This window comes from Artemia sp. Qi Xiang Cuo, chromosome 19 (assembly GCF_049724085.1).
Source record: "Artemia sp. Qi Xiang Cuo chromosome 19, ASM4972408v1, whole genome shotgun sequence".
NCBI classification, from domain to species: Eukaryota; Metazoa; Arthropoda; class Branchiopoda; order Anostraca; family Artemiidae; genus Artemia; species Artemia sp. Qi Xiang Cuo.
The window spans coordinates 21,364,202-21,376,206 of NC_142812.1; the positions used below are offsets into that span (position 1 = coordinate 21,364,202).

General features: G+C 33.3%; 1 protein-coding gene across 1 annotated transcript in view; it reads right to left on the bottom strand.

Moving 5' to 3' along the window:
- Nucleotides 1-3,844: 3,844 nt before the first annotated feature.
- The window catches only part of LRP1 (LDL receptor protein 1), a 654,607-nt gene continuing 646,446 nt past the window's right edge, over nucleotides 3,845-12,005 (bottom strand). The window contains 1 exon segment of the mRNA XM_089105022.1: nucleotides 3,845-5,339. Coding sequence (XP_088961148.1) covers nucleotides 5,193-5,339 — 147 coding nt within the window. The 3' untranslated portion in view covers nucleotides 3,845-5,192.

A 12,005-nucleotide genomic window follows, 5' to 3' on the forward strand; every position in this document is an offset into this window, starting at 1 on the left:
AAAAGGCTACGGAAAGACTGCTGAAGTCACCGTGAATTGTTACTAATTTACTTGATAGAAGGCCGTAGTTGCCCCTCCTGGTACTCATCATACTTTAAACCATTATGACAGAAATATCGAGTTGTGTGCTAATTTTTCAAAAATGGTGGCCTCCAAATCTCCCCTCCCCCAATCACTGGGCATTCTTATAAAAAAAACACCACTATCTAGTAGTGTCAAGAGTTAATCTAAGCTCAAATATAGGCAGGGTAACTATCTTTCGGAAAGTTATGAAGATCGTAGACTCAAGGATGAGAATTTGAGAGGAACCTTCATGGAACAGTCGAATATGAAACTCGAGAGTTTACAATTTGACAATTTAGAAGAAGTTTGATTTTTTTTTAAGAAAACAGTTTGCGAAGTAGCAGAAGGCCTTGTAAGAAGGAAAGTTAGAAACGTAACTAGGAAAGCTAGCGAAAACACTTTAAACCCTTTAGAAAAGAGGAAGGGCTTCTATAAGAAGTTTGTGTGTGATAGATCATATAATAATAAGAGTAAGACAATTGGAGAAAGCATTGAAGTATGAATCAAGGAGGTTTGAAACGGAGATCCTAAAAAAATTGCCAATGATCCGGAAGATGATAGGTATGAAATTTTCCAGTTAAAGATAGGAGTGGGCCTCAATTAGTGACAAGGAAACTGTTATGAAGAAATGGGCAGAAAATTCTCAAAAACATGTTAAACCGTCATAAAGCTGTAGGAAGTGATACAGAAAAGAATGACACAATTTTCGGTTATTTGGATTTGAAGGATGATTTATTTTGCAAGGAAGATTACTGATAACTGTATTCCGTACATGAGGGGTGCTTCCCCCCTTCAATCTAAGGTTCTTCACGCTAAGGTTTTTTTTAATAGTTTAAGAAAACTTCTTATTCTAATTAAACGGCTCTTGTGTTTCAGGAGTCGTTCTTGAAGGATTGGACGAAAAAATTAAAATTTTAGCGTAAAGAACGAGGAATTGAGGAAGGGGAACTTACCATGAAATGTTTGGTGGCGTCAATAACTCCTGAAATGAAATAACTCCGAATGAGAAACCGTATTTCCAACAGTAAGCTGTAAGTGAAACATGGTTAAATCCCGTCTTTTAGGACTATAATGAGAGAAAGGTTGAGATAGCTAGAACACGTTCTATGGATGAAGTATGACAGATTGCCAAAGATCGAGCTTGTCGGCCAGTCATCTAGGACCATCTAGGGTCGTCCTAGAATGGAGTAGGAGGATATATCAAAAAAAGATTCAAGGAAAATTGGAACTTTTTGGAAGGGTGTACTGAGAGAGGCTTTGAATACATTGGGATAGAGGAGGAGCTTGCGTAGCTGTGTTGGCCTCAGGCGGCTTGATACTGCTGTGAGTTGTTAGTATTAGTAGTAGTTTTAAAACAATCAATATATTATAATATATACTTAATAATATTAACATATAAATATTGATAATATACTGACATTTACAAATAAACCAAATATTTTTGAGCTGAGACAGAACCGTAAGCACCTCTTAGATGCCAATCGATTATGTCCACTTCTAATGTCACCGTCGAAGTACTGGATTGATATTAGTGTTGGAACTTCACCCCCTAAAAATAAGTTTTAATACCAACAAGTGGCTAAAAAGTTTTCAGCAAACAATTAGTAACCTGCTTGAATATGTCTATCCCAAAATGTACTGCTATACTGAAGCACAATCTCCATACTTAATTATATAAGCAAAAAAAAAAAAAAAAAAAAAAAAATCCTGAACATTCTTTTCGCAAAGCATACTACTACTATAAATGCTAACAGCTTATTGTAGTACATAGCCACCTGAGCAGCGTTGCCAACTCTTTGGAGAAAACTATACCAGTTTTCTAACAAAAACTGTACCACAGGAGGATAATTTGTACCATCTGAAAAGCAGGTTAAAAATTTACCATAGCACGAAGAAAATTTTCGATAAACTAAAACTTGAACAGATATTCGAGTCAGAAAGGAGAAAGAACAAACAAAATGTACAGGAAAATCCAAAAAAAGTTTTCAAAAAATTTTCAAATTTACCGCATTGTACTAAGACCTCTAGATTGTACCAAAAATGGTACAACTGTACTGTGCAGGCAACACTGCACCTATAGCCAACAAAAGAAATCAGTTTCTTGGCTATATATACCTCGGGGTTTCACTCCTTGGGCGCCTTGCGACAGCTAGTTTTTAACCACATCCCCCAGAGTTTCCAGATTCAGTTTTTTCCATTACTTTGGTGCAGATGACAGGCAGCGTCGCCAACGCAGTAGAACTATACCGTTTTTAGTGCAATATCGAGTTCCTTCTACAATATGGTACATTTGGAAACTTTATGGCGAAATCCTAAATTTTTGGTACATTTGGGCTGTATTCACCAGGCCAGGTTTTATTGTTCAAATTTTGGAAATCTTTCAGTCAACTCTTAAGAGATTTAAGCAAGTGGAAAGGGAATTTTGTCGAACGCAAGCGCGACAAAAAATAAGAAAAAAACCTCCGTGAAATTCAGATTAACCGTAAGACATCACTCAAAATGGGTTTTTGAGTGATGTTTTTGGAGGAGGTTGCTTGCTTTTCGGTTTATTCTTGTATTTTTTCATCAAATGAAAACTGACGTGGAATGCAACAGTCGTGTCACAAAGAATCTTCTGTGGTATAATTTGGTCACAAAACGGATACATTTTATCTCAAAGCTTTGGCAAAGTTGATAATAGGTATATTAAAATGGAATGAGCAACGATTCTTCTTTTTAAGTCTATTATTCTGCGTGTTTACTTGATTATAAGAACGGGCTTCCAGTTTCTTCTGAAGCCATTTATTGGTTGGCAAGATGGTGCTTATTTTGTTCCAATTGATTGAGTTCGGGTTTTAGTTTAAAAATTTCGATGCTCCATAGTTGGCAATACGATAATCATGTTTTACAAGCGGTTTCGTAAATTGCTTTGTTCTACTGGTAGTTCTGAATTTAGTTTTAAGAATCTGGTTTTCAAAATTTATATTGGTTGTTCCATAGACTTAATCGATATGGCAAACACCATATTTATGGTTCAAGTTCAATCATTTCAATTATTTTATTATTAACATATACATGTATATAATTGACATAGGCCCATGGGGAGACAAGCTCGAAAAACTAGGCCTAGAAGAGTGGTGACATAACAAACAGTTTTCGAAGCTTCACCTCTTTAGGCCTACCCTTAACCCTTTTCTGGACCTGTGTTGGCCTTAAAGGGTCACACGTGCTATAGACAATTTTTAAGTAATGTGTGATATATAACTCTAAGCCCTCAACTTCTTTTCAAAGAGGCTTATATGTGGCAAGTTACAACACGAATGTTCAACCCACCTAATCTTTTTTTTTTGCAGCCCACGCCATATCCACGTGGGATTTACCAGATTTGACCCCCCCCCCAAATTTTTATCTGACTCATAAAAAGTAAAAAATAGATATACAAATTTTTTCGTCATTTCTTAAGTTTTTTATAGCCCCCCCCCCCCAAAAAAAAAACGAAAATACCCCCTCTCCAAAGAAAAATCTTAGATACACCCTTGATTGCAATTATGCTTCCAATAAATATAATTGTGACTTACAATTGACTAATTGTACTAATTGGCTTATAAAAATATTACTGGTTAATAAATCTTATATTTCCAATTTATTTTTTTTGTAAATTTATATTATAATTTCTTATATTTACCAATATATTTTTCTCGAGATTTTTCTCCGTTATTTGTTTTAGGGACGTAATCATTGTGACCTTGTTACACTTTACTTATCTACCAATAAAAAAAAGTTCTTAGCCATTGCGAACAAGGTTAATTCATATATGTAATTAAATAAAGAATACATATAAAACAAATTAATTCGCAGCAAAATAGAAAAGATTGCAACACTGAATACACTTGCAAATAAATAGACTGTAACATCTATTAAAATAAGATATTAAAATAAACAGAACAAGTAAAAAGGCATTCATAAAAAGATAATTAAAAAATCCATGATTCTAATTGTTGAATGTGCTTGTCAAACAAAAAATAATCTAATTGAAAATTTATGCCTAATTCGTATTTCTTCAAATTGAAAAGAATACAAACAAATTATCCTTTTAGCTTCAAGTGTCAAAAAACGACATATATAGCCTGGAAAGTTGTTTTGGAAGTATGTATTTTTTTCCATTTTAAAACTTAAAAAGGGAATAATACATTGCATTGCTTTAAAACCCGGTTTCTTGTTGAGGAGTTACCCTTTCGAGATACCTACAAAAAAGTCACAAGCTAGAGAGCCTTATATCGTCTTTTTCCCGTCAAAAGGTCGTATCTAAAATTTCCAAACTTCCGAAGTAATTTTGGAATTTTTACTCGAAGAGAGAATCAGCGGGGCAGTGTGAGTTCAATCACACTTCAATCTTCCTCGTCTACATTATCATGCTGATTCTCCCTTTGAGAACAGCTTAGCGAACAGTTTTTGGCAATTACTTCAAAGGGGTCAAAATGTCAGACATGACCTGTATGCATAACAACGACAAAATATACAATTTTTTTTTAGCTGAATTAGTGATATATTCAAAAACAAATTCTTAGAGCGTTCTGGAAACTGGCCCCCTCCAAAACACCGTAATTGTTGAAATATACATTTTTTTTCACTTGACTAAAATACATCTAGAAAAAAATAATCTCATCCCAAAAAAGGAAAGATTAACCCGCTTAGATTCACCTAAAGTTTTCAAACTTAGAGTTTTTGGAAATTATTATATCGAAGCTTTTGACTTTTCCCATATTTTTTGGAAAACGAGTAAGAAAACAAGAAAAAAACTACAGAAGAAAAGAAAAGAAGAAATACTTAAATATAAATACGATAGCTGCATAAAAAGTCAGATCAAATAATGAATTAGTTCAGAGTTCATAATCAAAGTACAAAAAGCTGCACGTAAACATTAAAAGAGTTTACATTAAACTGTCACAAAGATACACCTAAAAACGGTCACTAATTTTGGCAAAAAATTTAAAATGGACGAATAGTATGAGCATGCAATTGACATAGCCACTATAAAATGTACCTACATAGTGAGGAATAAACATGATATCACATAATCCATATGTGAAAAAATAAATATCTTCGTATATCACCAAGTTTGAAAGTTTTTGTAATAAAAAACTATACGATTAGGCAAAAGACTCTCGAGAATCGGCACCAAGGGGGTCATTGTGAAGAAGTCCCTTCTTTTCATCATTAATTACACTGTTGCCAGGTGCTGTTGCTGCTTCATTGTTGAACACGGAATCGTACACAGGATTCCCGAAGTTCATAGGCTGAAATTCAAAATAAAAAACTTAATTTAATAGTTCTGCGTTAAATGATAGTTGGTGAATTTCTATTAAGCTAAGCGTCGAAAACAGACAAGATAAAAGGGAATTTGATAGCATCCCAGACGGTATTCTTAGAGTTCCCGGTAGACTTTAAAAACGACCAAAATCTGGCTGCAAAGTGTCCAGCCAGTTTTCTGGCTCTTGATACGAGTCCTTTTTTTCCACAGGCTCCAAACTTTACTTTTACTTGTTTATTAATTTAACTTGTAAATTTTGCAAACAGTTTGCCAAAAAAGATTTCACTATTTGTTCACGTTTGAATTATTTCTAGAGCCTTGAGAGCCTCCTTTTTAGGAGAAAATATTTCGATTACTTGTTTCAGAAAGGCATTACTGATGCAGATCACTAACGCAGTGAACTGCATCCTGGCAGTTCATAATAATAAAGTAAATATACCCTGTGGCAGTACAGTGTTTCTATACTCTGCTCAGTAATCTGCTCAGTCCGGGGTTGATTTCCCACTGCCGCAAGGGTGGGTGATAGGGTTGCTACCTATCTCCGTAAAAGACAAAAACAAATGAAACGTCGATTCGACCCCCTATACGACAAATTATTGATGCTTACGCAGATATCTAACTCCCAGCAAAAATCAGGTTAGGTTAGTGATCCTCAATTACATTGGCTATCTAAAAAATGGCCCGCCAGCCAATTTCACGCAATGTCATTGGAATGGATAAAGCTCCGCCCGCACAATGTTATTATATACTGTCAACCTCTAGGAAGGTAACTCATCTGATCGGATGGCTTTTGAGGTTTGCAATAATGTTGAAATGAGATTTGATGAAACCTAATAGATAGTCTGTGCTCATACGCCAACAATGGCTCTGGAGCATATTTATCCTTATCCTTCCAAAAAAGAATTTCCACAGAGTCCAGAACTCTAAAAAAAAGAATTTTGAGGATAATTTAGTGCATAATATGCATAATAAGATAATATAAGGAGATAATAATAATATGCATAATAATGCGAAATAAGAACCTACTTTTTGTGCTGATTCCATACCTGCAAACTCATCAGGTTTAAGGTTACCTATAAAGTTGGCCTGCATAGCCTAGTTTCAAAAAAAGAGACTTTAAAGAGTCTAACTAAAATAAATGTTAATGAACTTCCGTTCGTAATTTAAATGTCGAAAACAAATCAGATCACGATCTCCTGACCACAATCTCAGAGTTAACGGCAATGTTTTAATAGGGTCCAAAATAGGGTCCTTCGTTTTGATAAGGGCCTTCGTTTCTACAGGTTCTAAAATATGATCAGTACTATCGCTATTGCTAACAACCAAGCCACCCATGGCCTATATAGCTGTGCATGTTCCCTCTCCATACCAATTTATCCAAAACTTCCCTCTTTACCCCCTCCATGAAGTTCTAATTCCTTTGTTACATCTTCTCTTCTTTCTTATTCGGGGACGACCTGCTTTTCGTTTGGCCTGTTTATTAATCTAACTTGTAATACATTGATTCTCCTTAAAACATTACCTGACTTGCGTTAAAAAATATCCTTTGGGCAAGACTAATGTCAAGCTAGGTAATCTTGCAAATAGGAGGAAGGTTAAAATATCAAGCAAATTTAAACAAAACAAGCAAGCAAGGAATGGGCAACCTCAATTTAAACAAAATCTCAACAAGGATTCGGCGATCTTGGTAGACGAAAATTCCCACCTCCAAAACAAGCTTCTGGAAATGGCAACGGCATCGTCTTTTATTTTGTAAAATATTTCTCATAGAATTTCCTGCGTAAACAGGTTTATCCTCAAAATTTGTTCTACTTATTTTGTTTTTTTTAGCATAGCAAAAAATTCAGAAAAAATTTCCCCAGAAATTTAGTGACATATATGGTTCTGAAGCGTGGCTCAAGCAACACAGGAGGATTTGCTAGATATTTTCCAGAGATATCGTCTAAGGACTGTTTTGGGTACCCGACTGACTGACCGTATCTCAATCAGTAAGCTGTACGAAAAATGCGGGTCAATCCCGCTTTCTCGACCATTAATGAGAGAAAGATTGAGAGGCAAGAACACATTCTGCGGATGAAGGATGACATATTGACAAAGATCGTCCTTGTCGGGCAACCATCTAGGCCCAAACGAAAAAGCAGGTCATACCCGAACGGGACGGGAGGATGCCGCAAGGAAAGATTTAAGGGAAATGGAAACCCCTGGGATGCTGTAAAGAGGAAGGCTTTGGATAGATTGGGATGGAGGAGGAGCGTGCGTAGTTGTGTTGGCCTCAAGCGGTTTGGTCCTACAGTGAGTTGTTAGTAGCAGTAGTAAAAGGAGACTCAGTAAAAGTGAGATGATGCTAGCATAAAAAATCAAGGTTGGGTCCAATAATTGTTTTTTCATTACTACTTAAGAAAAAGATGCAGAACAAAACTATTAAAGAGAACATTTCCTTGAAATTAATTTGTCCTGGCTCATATTCTAGTCTGATTTTGTTGCAGATATTAAGGGAGTCTTTGTACTTTACACAGTCAGACAGCTTCTTTCAAGGGGGGGGGGGGTCAAAACATAACCAAGGCATTTGCATTCTTTTACTGTCGTTTTCCAATGATGATCGTTCAAAACAATTAGGGGGGGATATCTTCCTCCTGCCCAGATACATCTGTGAATGTAAGATTTCCGTGTTTTAATTCTAAAACGGTTCATATATAATTTATCTGAAATATTTCTATCTCATCTTCCTTGTCTTCCGTAGGTGTTCATGTTTGTGTGCAGTTTTTGGTTAGACACACCACTATCTTACCGAATACGTCAAGACTCCCGATTTTTTAAATTGGTAATTTGAAACGACAAGCCTATAGGCCCAGATAATCTCTGATAACTATATGAAGCACGATAAACCAATTTTTTTTTTTAATACATAATATAAAAACTTTAACTGTATAAAAATAAAATAACAAGCGTTACTATACCGAATCATTCCCCAAATATTTCCCTGACTCATAAAATTGATCGCAAAGATGCAGGTAAAAATATTATTTCTCCTAGAAAAATCAAAAATACTTCTCCAACTCGTAAACTGATCTTAAAATACTGGCAGGAAGAAAACCCAACCGAAAATACTTTAGGTAATCTTCCCTACCCCAAACAAAAATCTTGGATACGGCTCTGCTTGGAAATATCCCTTTTCTCGAGTTAACACGATTAATTAAAAAAAATGATTTTTAATGAATTAAAATAAAAAACTACTCTTCTATAATAATTCAAATTTGAACCAATTTGTTTATGCTCAACCTAATTAAAAAAAAAGAAAAAAAAATTAGCAAAACTGCAAAACACCAAAAAATCCACTCAAGTTATAATTCATGAATTGGCCGATAAACCTGTGAGATTTAATTAAGGGTTACGAACCTGGGATTAGATGAGCTTTTTTTGTTTGTTCAAGTAAAATTAGTCTTCATTTTTGATAGATTTTCATTTATACACGGATTGTATGAGGAGAGTGACACATGGTATCAAAATAGACATTCGATTTTATTTCTTGCGTTGAGACGTCAGTGCTGGGAGTTTCATTTAATATGTGATTTTGTTTCTTACTGATTTATTTATATATGTTTTTTTCCTTCGTGTGTTTAGTTGTTGTATTTCTATGTGTGTTATTTAAAAAAAAAACATTTTTCGTTTTTCCGTTGTTTTTTTTTGTTGAGAAAGGCTCCCGGACGCGGGGCCGAAATATTCGGAATATTTTTAAGTTAAAGTGTTTATTTGTTTTTATTTATTGTTTCACTGCTTTATTAAAATCAAAACCCGTTTTTCTTGCTTAATTTTTCGTAAACGATCTAAGAAAGTGTGGTCTAAGGAATTATCTAATTTATTAAAATATAAACTATATAATTATAAAATAATATATACATATATATATATATATATATATATATATATATATATATATATATATATATATATATATATATATATATATATATATATATATATATATATATATATATATATATATATATATATATATATATATATATATATATATATAGATAAAATGTATATAAAATAAAATACAAAATAAAAACTAATTAATTAAAATAAAACTATAATATAAAAATTCAAATTGGAACCAATTTGTTTATACTCAACTTCATTAAAAAAAAGAAGAAAAAAGCAAAGCTGAAGGTAAATATTCAAGATGTGAGATTTTCTCAGAGCTAACAAATTTAGAACTACGATATCCATAACAGAAAATCTTGGACCAACAAACATGCATTTAAATTAGATAAAGAAAAATAAAATAAAGTGACTTTTATAAATTTAAGAAGAAACGTGATTTTTAAGTCTATCAGCAATGTCGAGTTGGTGCAATGTTTTGTACTTCCATTTCTATTGAAGAGGCATATTAAAACAGTTGTACCCTCGATTAAGTTAGGCTCTTTGCAGCCCTGTTAATGCTGAACACACGATTCAATTTTTATTGAATAGTACCATTTCATCGAACTTCAGCATGCTTCTTAACTCGCCATTAAACAAATGAAATGAAACAATCATGTGAACAATCATGCCTAAGCAGTGGCGCACTCAGAAAATAATTATGGGAGGAGCGGCTGCCCGTGAGTCCCTGGGTCAACCAACAGAAAAATTTTAAAATTCCTTAGAAAAAAACGGTATTTTAAGGCACTACTTTATGTTTATTTTAGCTCTTTGAATGAAAGTTTTGAGTAGTTTTGGAATGAATGATAAAACCGAACTGATTAAACAAGATTTAAAAACAGAATACAGTTTTTTCTTAAGGGGGGACTACAGCCCCTTTAGCACCTCCCGTGGGTGTGCGCCTGTGCGTAAGCCGGTGACAAGCAGACAAACAAGCTAGAAGGATTGGAGGAGTTGAGAGAACAAATTCGAATTTTATAATCAAACTTTAGCTTCAATATCTAATTATTTCATATTGGAAATACTGTCTAATCGACCAATTAGCATCTTGAACATCCTCCCTAAAAATGCTGTTTTGCTGCCGACTTGAGAGCTAAGCACATAAAATTTTTGAGCACCGACATGAATATGTGAGCAATTTACAAGCCAAGTTGATTAACTCTACTTTTGATCTTTTTTTTACTGCCAAAGATTATACTATAATTTTAATGAAACTATGAAGTAATAAAGATTCATAGCTAAGAATTCTAAAAGTAAGTTAATGAAAAAGTCATTCTTTTGTGAAAAAAATTTGACCCGCGCCTTATTAAAATATAGAACCGACACTCAGAATTGACTACTATCCCAATATTTACTTAAAGCCCAATTCACAATGAGACTTTTTTTAATGCCGAGATATAGCACGCACTAGTTTGAGCCAATCAAAATTTTTCATAGGAGTTTTCAGCCAATCAGAAAATCCTATGACAACTGTCTGGCTCAAATGAGCGCTGGCTAAATCTCAGCATTAGTAAAATCTCGTTGCGAACGGGCCTTTACTAACGGGCCAAAAAATACCAGAACATTAAGTAGCAACAATACACACATACATACACACACACACACACACACACACACATATATATATATATATATATATATATATATATATATATATATATATATATATATATATATATATATATATATATATATATATATATATATATATATATATATATATATATATATATATATATATATATATATATATATATATATATATATATATATATATATATATATATATATATATATATATATATATATATATACTTGATAACATTGTTGTGGGAAATGTTTGATATGAAACTTTATGAAATGAATCTGCAGCCTAAAATATATCTTCTGAAGGTATTTTCAAACTCGAACCTCCGCCCTCCACCCACCATATATTGAAAGCACAAAATCCTTTGTTTCTTCACCAGTTTACTGCCTTCTGAGCAAAATTGTATATTTTTTTTCTTTGTTGTTGTTTAAAAGAATCCCACAAACATCTATATTTGTTTTACATAATTGCGCTAGCTAGAATAAGTCCCTTGTAGCCTTTCATCAGGCCTATATGCTCATATAGTTTTTAATTTGTCAATTTCTTTTTTCCGCTATTTTTAATGTACCTTTTGCCAATCACAGCTGCTCAAAAACATGCCTGCTTAAGCCGAAGATTCAAACTTTATCACCTTAACAAGATCCCAAGCTCAAACTAAAAATAAAAAAAAAAACTATGAAAAAATCAAAATGAGTGGCAGCCTTGCTAAAATGTACTTAAATACACTTGAAATACCCAAATACATTAAGAATTGCACAAAAAAAAACTGAAATTCATAAATTTGTACTTGAGAAAATTCAAAAGTCGGACTTAAAAACAAAATTTTTCCATTTTTTCACACTGCCATCCCTTAGCCAAAATCCTCATCAGCTCCTCCCGAATATCACGAAATTTACCGTATTCTACCGAATTATTTGCTATAATTACAAAAAGCTCATTTTTTTCACTCGTAAGCATTGCAAAATCTTGATCAGCCCTTTCCAAAATCTTTCCCACATTCAACCAAATGAATTTACTATAGAGTAAGAATAATTCATATTTTTTTCATCCGTGAAAATGTACAAAATTTTTAAGATTGAAAAATATGGTGAAGAGTCCCAAGGAGTGATAGCCTTGCTCAAATGTGTTTAAACGAATTTT